Source organism: Pecten maximus, chromosome 3 (assembly GCF_902652985.1).
Source record: "Pecten maximus chromosome 3, xPecMax1.1, whole genome shotgun sequence".
Classification (NCBI taxonomy): Eukaryota; Metazoa; Mollusca; class Bivalvia; order Pectinida; family Pectinidae; genus Pecten; species Pecten maximus.
The window spans coordinates 7,261,242-7,274,180 of NC_047017.1; the positions used below are offsets into that span (position 1 = coordinate 7,261,242).

Below are 12,939 nucleotides of genomic sequence, written 5' to 3' on the forward strand. Positions count from 1 at the left end.
TTCGACCGTTGTCAGTATAATGTGACCAAGTAGGTGTCCTGCTGGATGTCTTCCATCGTATCCTTCAGGGATATAACACTATCAATTCGACATCAGGTTCGCGCTATCACAAGGAGACAAACACGAACTTATCGCAGCCTCCAAAAGCACACATACACACATACTCCACGCATACATCTCGCACACATGGGAGACCGTGCTTAAATTACTAGAACTGTTGATAGAACGTTTAGCTATGCAAAACAAAATCAAATTGACTGTAAATCGCCCGTTTCTATTATCGATATACCGAGATGACGGATAATTATGAACTTGCATCCGAAACACTCATATAGTATAAGGCCTGGAAAACATCTGCTGGTGGACTTTTCAGCCCCCGAGTTTTATTACAACCTGCTTTTAATTGATTTGAATAGTGCCTAAGTTCAAAATGTACACGTGTGTTTAACATTTTTTCTGAAATCCAGTTTTATAAATTGCGAAATGATATTGAAATGTGGGTTTTTGCACCTCCCATTCCAGCTTGTGGCATCTCTTTCGTCCTATTTTGCATTTTTGGTCACCTCCCTTAACGAGCTCGAGTCCGTAGAAGGACGGAACGGCTGTATAATGTAGTTTAATTCAGTTTTTCTCTTTTGTATCTAACTCTTAATTTGATTGAAGAAGTGCTTTTGAATTATATTTATTTTGTAAAGAGTTTCGTATTTTTACAAATGGTAAGTTTTAAACACGTCAGACATATCACACGTGAAATCCTGTTATAGCATTGATAAAATGCATTAACATATGACACGGGCAAATGTCTGGAGAATCACATGTAGAAAATGTGCTGTGAACCACAGTAGAAAACTCTGGTGTTTAGTTGTATATTGGAGTAGATATATGTTAACCTATATTGACCCAATTGCCTGATTCAAGGTATATGTATTAGAAATATTTGTATTCCAAATTTAACTTCGGGTATTTAAACCAACAGCGTAACTCTACGTCAACAACGTACAGTTTATCTCAAACTCTCAGAAGACTCTGCTAAGCACGAATCTATTCGATAAACACTGTCTTTCAAAATCGGGAGCGGGTATTAATCCTTTTGAACGAAATATAATTATGTGTTTATGCGCAATATCGACAAATGAATAAACTTTGGCGTAGCGTAAAAATACTTTTGGAAGTGTGTATACATTAGCTTTCAATACTACCTGTATCTGGCTATATTGTACGTGTATTTGTCAACTTACATTATGTCTTCAAGGTTACCGTCTCATATCTTTTAAATATAGAGTCGATATCAAGGACGGTTTGTTTGTTTTTGTTTAACGTCCTATTAGCAGCCAGGGTCATTTAAGGACGTGCCAGGTTTTGAAGGCAGAGGAAAGCCGGAGTACCCGGAGAAAAACCATCGGCCTACGGTCAGTACCTGGTAACTGCCCCACGTAGATTTCGAACTCGCAACCTCGAGGTGAAGGGCTAGTGATAAAGTGTCGTGACACCTTAACCACTCGACCACCGCGGCCCCCATCCTAGGATGGTGTCATTGAACTACAAAGACGGGTGGGTATATATCGGAAAAAAGTTGAGGCATACAATTTTGATTTGTTTTTCCAGGCATAATAAAAAGTCTCCAAAACCGTACCATACTGGATATGCATATGATGTTAGTATGTATGTGGGCTCAGAAACGTTTTTAATTTAAGACAACAGATTTTCCAAACACAACTAATTTATCCCATTCATTCATAACTTTGTTTCCGTGCCTAACTTGACATAGACGAAGAATACATTATGAATGTAAATGTTTGATTTTCGACACGAACAATTCCAGAAAGATAGGAAATCAAGTTTATTTGTACTAATCAAATTCGTTACTACAGCATATTGATGAACATACACATATAAATAAATGAATTTTAAATAAAACAGACGAATATGTTTAGTAACATTTAATAACTTTCTACAATCTCACATTCACATATACATTCACTAATTTGATAGTTTAGTACAATCTTCTAGTTACATAAAGTATTACAACCATGGATTGAGTATGTTTCAATAAATTAATGGTTAAGAATATATTTTTTCTGACCTTCGACTCGGATGTACTATTCAACTGAGTCATCAGTACATTTCAAGACCGACAATTCATAAGGCTTAAGGGAAGGAACACCTCCAATCCCACCAATAAGAACAAAGAACTAAATTTATTCTTGACATTGGTGACAGAACAAAAAGTCGCTGCCTTATTGTGATGACTACAGAGACAATACACAGTAATCTTGATATTATTTTTTCAACTGGAGGTGTATTAAGAAATATTGGTGCTAAACTGTGCTTGTTTCATATCATCAAAAAAAATGGAAATTTGGTAAAGCATTATCACAAGAAAATTAACCATAATATCAATTTGGTTGTATAACTTTACTAAAAGGAGTAAATATAAAAACACTACCATTAAAATAATGTATCTATATTAATGGATAAAGGAAAAGCACATAAAATAATGTACCACATGAAAAGGTATATGTGGTATGTATAGTACATACAAATATGGACACCTTAGTCTTGAACAAACATGGTACAAAAGAGCAAATTATTTCTATCTAAAGAGTACACAGAAATTTAGTACAGAATTGTCCTTTATTTTTTACTTATTCATTTATTTTTTTCAGTTATATAACATTTCTGATCTTCAAAGAACGCATGAAGGGTATCTATGATGTTTTGATACCGATTATGTAAATATTCATAGTTTGCTTTGGAACAACTTATTATTCTTAATACCAGACAAAAATGAACCAAAAGTTGTAATTTCAAATACTTCACGTTTTGTATATTGGTGGAAATTGCAATCGATATATACTTGACATAGTTTTTAATCAGTTCTCACGAAAAGAAATCCATGCGGAAGTATGCATATATCAAAATAGGTGTGTCCATATCCGAAGCGTTTCTTCTCATTGTTCTCAACAATATAAATACATATTCTAATTATGCTGAAAAATATTACAAATAACAAAACGAAACAATCGCGGTAAGCCACAATATCAATACGTTGTAAACATAAAAGATGGATTTTAAATATCTTACTAATTTACATATAGGTGGCATATAAGAGAGTTAGCATACATGTACTATATCAGTATATAATATCAGGAATAAAGTTTTAATATATGCATTTGTTGGTCAATTATATCATGTATTTTTAGTACAATAAATACATTATAAACGAGACAACGAAAACACTGCCCTTTTGTGTAAGTTATTAAGCTTACATAAAATTTGAATTTTGAAGTCAATATTTTGATATATGAAATACCTGAAATACTGTATCAAAGAACTGTAAATGAGTGAGAATAAACAAAATAAAGAAAATATGTAGAATGCAAAAAGCAACTCATGCCCCCTTCCGCCGCCTATGACAGATTACTTGTAGAATGATTAAATTAATTGTAGTCTTGTAACACAGGGTCGGGGTCAAGTTACCTTTCCAAATCGAGAAGGTAACTTCTACTTCTTATAGATTAAACACATCTACAATGTAAAAGGATTATTACTAGTAAGTTTATTCAAAATCCGATTGCATTTATACATTCATGACAAGGAGTAATAGTAGTAAATCTTTAAAATCCATAGCAAATGTATGCAGTATATTTCAGTTATTTTTTTACTGCCTTTAATCCGATTTATATTGATTACTGTAATTTCCATTAAGAAAATTGCAAATTCATGTACATCCGAAAACGATATCGTGATATTTTTCTTAATTTTCCGTTTAAAGGTTTACAATGATATTGATATCCTGTTGCAGTTATCCTCTTAGAGAAAACAAGGTCTCTTTACAGCTTTCGTTAATGTTTGGTTCAAAGTTGTTGATCCTGCCTAATATTTTAGTAGAGGTATCCCTGAGCTTACGGAGTTAAATACAAATACAAATAGGGTAGTTGTAAAATGGAACTTACTGTGACAAATATACCATCGACATGTTCTTAGTGCACCAGTTACAATATAGAAAAACAATACAGCGTAGAAACAACACATTGCAATCAATAATTGCGAAGCTCCTCTGCAGCAGTAAATACACTATGCACTCATGTTTAACTCATTTTTGGACTCAAAGCTTTCCAAAAACATACCCCAAAAACCTTAAAGTGAATTTTGGTGGCAAAATGGTAAAATACAAAAAAAACACAATTTGTTTTCCTTCATGATTTTGCCACAACATCACCCCTAGACATCTAATAAACGTATAAACCAAATTACAAGGGCGTAGAGTGTGTACTTTTGAACTTACAAGCTTTCCAAAAAACTTACCCGAAAACTTTAAAGTCTTTGGGTGGGACGCCGACGCCGATGCCAACACCGACGCCGACACCGATGCTAACACCGACGCCGATGCCCACGCCGACGCCGACGCCAGGGATAACCGGTGAGCTAATACATTAAACGAAATACCACGTTTAGTTTTGCAGAGAAATGTGTGGGTTTTCGTTTACAGAAAGACGCGCATGCACAATTAGGAATTTCCTTACATTCCAAATGAGACAACATACCTAATAAAACATTTTGATACATAACAAATACTTAAATGTTTGTTTACATATAGACATGTCTACATATTACTATTGTACATAATATGTGTTTATATATATAGACATATTTACATATTATTATTGTATATAAAATTTGTTTACATATACAATTGTCATATCAATATTGTACATAATATTTATTTTTATATATAGACATATTTACATAATATTTTTTGTATATGAAATTTGTTCACATATACAATTGCCATATCAATATTGTACATAATATTTATTTAAACATAAACATTCCTCGATTACGTGCATTTAAAGACTTTTTTTCTTTTTACCACAGAAATAAATTGTTGGTAACTTGTTTAGATACATTTATAGAAATATTGATACATATTTTGAAAGAGAGATATTGATAAAGATTTATTGAGGAGAATGGTTTATGTACAATGTAAATTTGGCACCTATATAAATGTTTGTGTTAATAGCAACTCAATGCGCAGTTTAGCAATACTACGACGGATTATCTCAGCAAATAAGTATTCCATTGAGATAAAGAGGCGATCACAAATAAAAGTAACAATGTCAGAATGAAAGTACGCTCTAGGAAAATGTCCAGGAACATATCTTCTGGATGATTGGAGTTTTTATTAATTAGCTATTTAATTTATCTTATCGAGTTAGTAAATTTCAAATTAAAGCAAACTAGATAAGGAGTATTGTTTGTTTGTTTGTTTGTTTGTTTGTTTTTTTTGTTTTTTGTTTTGTTTTTGTTTTGTTTTTTGTGTTGTTGTTTTCTATTATCAAACTTGAGCTAGAGAAGTACGCTTATCGCATATCATTAGGTGGATAATTAGTTAAGACTTTACTTACCATTACAATACATTCTATATTTTCAAATTGGTTTTGTTCAAATGTACTCAAATACGGAGATAAACACGCCTAAAGGTAAATATCTTCCAAGGGTTTTCGAGTGAAATATTACCAAGTCCACTGAAGGAGGGCACCATTTATCAGAATAACATTCCTGATTTCCCAGTCGGATGAAAAGTCAGCATTGTCATACCATCTCTGCTATGTATTCTGTTTGGTATGTGGAGAAGCTATTTCACAAGGTAATGTTAAGATGTTATCAACTCATTACTTCGCGTACTTTGTCCAGGGTATCAGGACGCCAATATCTTCGCAAATTCTGTCAAAACAATAGAAATAAAATTAAGAATAGGTAGAAGGATTACATGACATGTCTAAGTGATGTACTCGAAGGATGGTGAAAGAGACATAACAGGTGAGTTTAAGTGATGGACTCGAATGGGTGGTAAAACAGAAAACAGTGGTTACAGATCACATCTACATGTAAGTGACGTACTCGGGGGGGGGGGGGGGTGTGTGTGTGTGTGTGTGTGTGTGTGTGTGTGTGTGTGTGTGTGTGTGTGTGTTAAAACCGCGGTTACAGGTCAAGTCTAAGTCAATACTCAGAGGGGTGGTAAAACAGAGGTTATAGGTCAAGTCTAAGTGAATAATCAGAGGGTTGGTAAAACAGTGGTAACAGGTTAATTCTAAGTGAATAATCAGAGGGTTGGTAAAACAGTGGTTACAGGTTAAGTCTAAGTGAATAATCAGAGGGGTGGTAAAACAGGCGCAACAAGACAAGTCTATGTGATGTACTTAGAGGGGTGGTAAAACAGACATAACAGGCGAGTCTAAATGATTTATTCAGGGGGTGGTGAAACAGAGGTTACAAGACAAGTCTAAGTGATGTACTCAGGGGGGGGGGGGGGGGGGTAAAATAGAGGTTATAGGTCAAGTCTAAGTGATGTTCTCAGAGAGGTGGTGAAAGAGTAGTTATAGGTTTAAGGGATTTATTCCAAGGGTGTGACAGGTAAAAGAGCGCCTACAGGACAAGTCTAGGTGATTTATTCCAATGGTGGTTAACAGAGCGTCAACAGGACAAGTTGACGTTATTCTTTTTCCAATGGTAGGAAAAGAGCGCGCCCACAGGTCAAGCAAAAGTGGTTCACTCAAATGGTTGATGAAACATTGCCTTACACGACATGTCTAAATGATTACTCAGAGGTTTGGTGAAATCAACGCCTAGAGGACAAATCTTAGTGATCAAATCAGAGGTGTGGTGAAATCAACGCCTAGACGAGTCTAAGTGATCTACTCAGAGGGGTGGAGAAATCAACGCCTAGAGGACAAGTCTAAGTGATCTACTCAGAGGGGTGGAGAAATCAACGCCTAAAGGACAAGTCTAAGTTATCTACTCAGAGGGGTGGTGAAATCAACGCCTAAAGGACAAGTCTAAGTTATCTACTGAGAGGGGTGGTTGACCAAACGCCTAGAGGACACTTCTAAGTGATCTACTCAGAGGGGTGGATAATCAACGCCTATAGGACAAGTCTAAGTGATCTTATCAGAGGGGTGGAGAAATCAACGTCTAGAGGACAAGTCTAAGTGATCTACTCAGAGGGGTGGTGAAATCAACGCCTAGGGGACAAGTCTAAGTGATCTACTCAGAGGGGTGGTTGACCAAACGCCTAGAGGACACTTTTAAGTGATCTACTCAGAGGGGTGGAGAAATCAACGCCTAGAGGACAAGTCTAAGTGATCTAATCAGAGGGGTGGAGAAATCAACGCCTATAGGAAAAGTTTAAGTGATCTTATCAGAGGGGTGGAGAAATCAACGCCTAGAGGACAAGTCTAAGTGATCTTATCAGAGGGGTGGAGAAATCAACGCATAGGGGACAAGCCTAAGTGATCTACTTAGAGGGGTGGAGAAATCAACGCCTAGAGGACAAGTCTAATTTATTTACTGAGAGGGGTGATGAAATCAACTCCTAGAGGACACTTCTAAGTGATTAACATAGAGTGTAGATAAAACAGCGGCTTATATACAAATCTAAGTTGTTAAATTAGATGTACGATCGTGTTAAATGTTTACCGGCATAACTGATTTTTTCATCTTTATCTATATCAGCAACATCAAGCATCTCTTTTATTTCCTCATCGGTTAGTCTCTCGCCAACGCTCTTCACCAGTGTTTTAAACTCTTTTAAACTGATATATCCACTGTTATTTTTGTCGATGATTTCAAATGCCCTCCGCAAGTCGGCTTCTCTGTCATCTTGCGTCTGTGCACCTTGATACTTCTCCACAAACTTCCGGAATTCCTCAAAATTCAAAATGCCATTGTCTGTGAAGGTATCAAATGTAAGTATTAGTGAATATATATATAAACATATATAGTTGCATGGAAACTCATGAGAATCAGACCAGGCGTTATCAATCAAGCTTGAAGTCTGGTTAAATCACGTAACATTTTGATAAATGATAAGGCAGCTGCAAAGATTACCAAGATTGCTACTAATGACTACTGGAATACTGTAGTCGTACCTTTATTAGCAGTGATTCTATTTTAGCACTTTTTGCGTAGAAGTAATTCGGTAAAATTAGAATTGCACGAAATACAGTTATATATATATATATCAATTGTTATTGTTTATGGCAAGAAATTAAGAGCGCACGAATTAATCATTCGCTAATCTGGTTAGATTCTCTTGTGCGCTAAAATTTTAGTACGCCAAAATAAGCACGGTTACAGTACGTATTGTAGGAATATCTGTGAAGCATCACAGGAGTTGTCGGGTAAGTACAATCGATAGAGTAATGACACAGAGTGGGACCTAGCGGCAAAGTCTTGTTGTTTTATTTTTGTTTTTGGTTTTGTTTTGTTTGTTTTTTGTTTTTTGTTCTGTTTTGTTTGTTTTGTTTGTTAGATTTTGTTTGTTATTTTTATACATTTATCTTCGCAATGACAGACTCCTTTTTCTTACATGCTATATAGATATATTGGTATTAATATTGTATATGCTATATAGATATATTGGTATTAATATTGTATATGCTATATAGATATATCGGTATTAATATTGTATATGCTATATAGATATATCGGTATTAATATTGTATATGTTATAAAGATATATCGGTATTAATATTGTATATGCTATATAGATATATTGGTATCTATATTTTCAGTATCTATACTGTTGGGGTACTTACTATCGGCGTCCACCACGCTAATCATTTGCCTTATTTGTTCGTTGGTCGGATTTTGCCCGAGGGACTGGAACACTTTACCGAGCTCACTCACTGATACTGTTCCATCTTTGTTCTTGTCAAAATAATTGAAAGTCACCCGAAGTACTGAAAAAAAATATGTTTACAAAATAAATTCAGATTCAACGGCAAGAACGAAGTGAAAAATATAAGACCGGTGTACATTTCAAACTAAAAAGAATACGAACAAATCAAAATTTATATGGCGTCTCCTGAACAAATATTTGAGTTATTTTATAAGTCAACTGTACATGTACAATATCATAATTACATTTCTGGTGTATCTTTTTATAACATTAATAACGAAAACATCAGTAATAAGTGTATACACATCAAATTTGAAGCAAAGAACTATATTGTTTATAGCCGGACCGGTGCACACATGCGCAATTAGTATGAATACGCTTCAACATTTTTCGTTCCTGGATGGAATATGGTCGAATTAACCAAAACATAACCATAAGAAATAAAATGTTTGAAATATCCTACAAGATTCGAATAGAATGAACGATATTAATGTGGAACTATATTTTGTTTTTTGTGTAGTTTACAACCTTTCCCGCCAAATTGGAATCATCAATTAATTGTCCGTCTGTTACGTCTATTCATATAAAGCCGAAAAAAAAAGAATGCCAATTTATTTTTTGTTAGCATTAAATAAAACACACTTATTTTATTGGCTTGCGTCATTTAAGATATTTGTAATAAATGCAGTGTACACACCAGCAAACTGTTAAAGCAAGAAGTATTCCTTAATTAAAACAATGTTAATTTCTTCGGCGTCGCAAACAGGTAAATTGTTACAGATCCAGACATTTTGAAATAAACATTTACTTCAGGAGCTGACAGGGACATGTATCAATTCATTGCATTTCTGTAAAGCTAGCTTTTCGTTCGAGTTTTTCATTACATTCAACATATTCAAACTCGATTCAAACAAATACAGATGCATTTACTTTCTGTTTTCTCGTCGACCTCCCCCTCCACTTGCTGCTGCTGCTGTTGTTTCTGCTGCTGCTGCTCCTGTAAGATAAAAGGCACAATGGCTAAATCCTCGTTCAGACCAGATTCGTGTGTTTATGAATTAAGTGTACTTGGGGTGGGGTGGGGGGAGGGGTCACTTTATTGTAAGCAAACGTAAGAATGAGTGGACAGTTTCATGATAAAATTATCATAATCTGAAAAATATGTCGAAATTTCGCATCGGATATGGAAGAGATGCCATATATCAACTTATGTACAATCTATCAATACTTTATAAATATCGTTATAACAATGATTAAGTTGATACATATTTATAACAATATGAAAAAATAGATATACAAAAGATAATGTGATTTGTATAACATTAAATTAAGATTTGCTTAGATATAATATAGAATTATTGATAATATAGATTTGTTTCCTAGAAACATATATTTGTTTCTTGAAATTTGAGTTTTGATGTTTTATCACGAAGTGCTATTTTATCTTGATTACTTTATAAATTAAAACTCATTATCAAAATACAATATATAGATTATTACCGCATATACCAACGTACAAATGTATATAATAATTATGTTATGTACGGTCACAGAACGATATCAATTTAATATCGCTGTAAACATTCATTGTCATAATATATGTATATGGAGTCTTTATGACGCTAAAAACCACCCCGTCTCTACCTTTGGGACACAACTAAATAACATCATTAGCAAAGTGAATGGGTGAGGACGGTATCTAATTGTACAGGAACAGCTAGGCGTTACAGGACAAGTTCAAAAGGCTAGTCTCAAATGTGCGTGCTGACGTGTTACGTTTCGAAAATTTAAGGAGTCTAAATATTTCATAATTTCAATAACAGTCTTAGCTTACTCGTGCTTTATTTCCTGAAATAAAAAAACAACAAAACAACAACAACAACAACAACAACAAAAAACAGACAAACAAAAACAAAACAAAACAACAAAATAAAAAAAAAATAAAAAAAATAAACAGACAAACAAAAACAAAACAAAACAACAAAATAAAACAAACAAAAATCAGTCTTCGAAGTAAGTTGTATCAACAGAGGAAGTTGTTCCTACTGGTTTTCAAAACTTCCTTCATTAGTTAAATACGTGTTAACTCGGTGATATACATTCAATATCGACCCGCCGTTCTATACAAGTACCTTTAACATGAACTGCATTGAGCTACCGTAGAACACAAGCCGCGAGCTAGTTGAGACATGAATCGGGTACAAAACGTCTAGTCATACAAATAGTTAATAATCGATATCTGTGCAATTACACAATACTGACTAGTATAGCTACCCTATTTACTTATTAATGACCCATGTATATATTATTATGTACGGCATCCATATTGAAATCTAACTAATCTACAATGGTCAAAGATATATATTCATGTTCATGAACCAATAGTCAAGGGGGTAAAGAGAAACACGGGTCTGTATAAGTACGATCTATAGTAAGTAGGACTTCCCCAATGACAGGAAATTCATATTGGTAAATTATGGGAAAGAGCGTTGATGTATTGCTGTATATCTACCCAAATTCCTTATACAAATGTATATACATAAACAATATATGTCACTCTATGTACAAACCGTTGCTCCGGTATTTGTGTGTAATAATGTTATGCTATATAGAATTATTATCAATGTAAATCTTAACCTGATATCATATTGGTGAGACGAGTCCTTTGTTTATCGTGTTGACGAACTATTGTAGTAACTTCCATTGTTTACACAACAATGTATAAAGATTGTAGTATCCACACTTACCGACATGTTGTTGTTGTTATTGTTGTAGAAGTAGCAGTTGTGTAGATACCACACGTCCCGTTTACACTCGCAATATAATGTCCAAATTAATCACTATAAGTTCACACATTCACGACACCACAAATGTGGTTGGAATTCCAACAAATCAAGATACCGTGGAACGGAAAAACCGTGGTATGTTGTGGCACTACTGTCAATGTTGGTATGGCCTTGACACAAACCAGGCAGCCATTTTTAAAATGCCAGGATGAAACAAGTCGACTATCGTACTCAACTTTTATATATTGAATGCGCTGAGATCGATTGAAATTACCTGTGAACACAATCTTGCAAAGCCTAGTTAGCTTACACCTGACTCGCACCGATATAATGTAACGTATTTTGCGACGAAAAAAAAAAGCTGTAGAATTTTATTAAATTGTATGCATGCACTGTGTCCAATCTATACATTTGATATAAATACGAACGTTTTTATAGGTCACGTAACTGATACATTTGTTTATGTTGTTCTCGATAAGAGTGTTATACTTTGCTAGAGTAGAAGGTTTTGTTGGGGTGTCCCGGGTGAGATTATACTGATATTTATCGTTATAAGATTATTGATAACCTGTATTAGAGTGTCTGATGTTAAGTGTAATTCATGATCAGTTATAGCTATGTATACAGTAATTGTATTTGTTCCGGGTGTGCGTGTTCAAATCACGCGAATCATTAGCATATTAGTTTATAATTAAGCATTTCATTATAACAACTCTGCTGTAAAAGGTCCTTATCGACATGTCGCCTGTTTTCGTCGCCGGTTTATATGTGACGTCACGCTCATACACAACATATAATCATGTATAGCACAATTTATCTTTACTAGAATTAGTTGAATTTTTAGCCTCTTGAAGATGTAATCGGTTTCAGATTATTCGCGTTTTACAAACTTGCATATAGATGAGTATTTCTTATGGTAGAAACCACATCACCAGATTCATGAAAATATTTACATTAAGACACTCGGTTTGTTTGTTGTTCTTTTTTTCCCTCTTTTTCTATCTGTCTTTAAGCGATCGATTTTAGTTACCTAAAATAGATAAGATATATTTTTATACAGTGTGTGTCATTTCATTCATTTTTGTGAAATGTAATGCATATAATTATAATCAAATGCAAAAGTATGACCAAAGGGAGGTAACCTTCATTTTACGGTTCACACAGGTAGGAAAAATACTTCCGGGAACCTATATCTATCTTCGCAGGACATATTTAATAGGGACTGCCTCCAATACAATTAACCCTTAATTTGTTATATATATATTTATAAAAACATGTATATAACATAACTCTACATGTATAATATTTACGTGTATACATAGTGTATTTATACTCAAAGTTTTATTCATGTTTGTTATTTAACTTGTAGTGTATCTGAACATACACATATGTAGGGTATCTACCTTTCTGTAGACTTTACAAAAGAAATACATGTACTGTATATCAGTCTAGCGGGTCTTCCACTTATCT

General features: G+C 34.1%; 1 protein-coding gene across 1 annotated transcript; it reads right to left on the minus strand.

The window, feature by feature from the left end:
- Positions 1–1,923: 1,923 nt before the first annotated feature.
- On the minus strand, positions 1,924–11,673 carry LOC117324649 (neo-calmodulin-like). Its single transcript, XM_033880580.1, has 5 exons — positions 11,431–11,673; positions 9,614–9,680; positions 8,601–8,744; positions 7,480–7,731; positions 1,924–5,727 (listed from the first exon to the last, which is right to left on the minus strand). Exons 1-5 carry the CDS (start codon positions 11,434–11,436, stop codon positions 5,702–5,704), a joined length of 495 nt encoding a protein of 164 aa, XP_033736471.1. The 5' UTR covers positions 11,437–11,673; the 3' UTR covers positions 1,924–5,701.
- Positions 11,674–12,939: the final 1,266 nt, after the last annotated feature.

Coding starts and splice junctions, on each gene's coding strand:
- LOC117324649 (XM_033880580.1), bottom strand. Junction 8,745..9,613: donor GGTCGACGAGAAAACAGAAA/GTAAATGCATCT, acceptor ATTTTTTTTCAG/TACTTCGGGTGACTTTCAAT. Junction 5,728..7,479: donor TGAAAAAATCAGTTATGCCG/GTAAACATTTAA, acceptor TTGTTTTGACAG/AATTTGCGAAGATATTGGCG.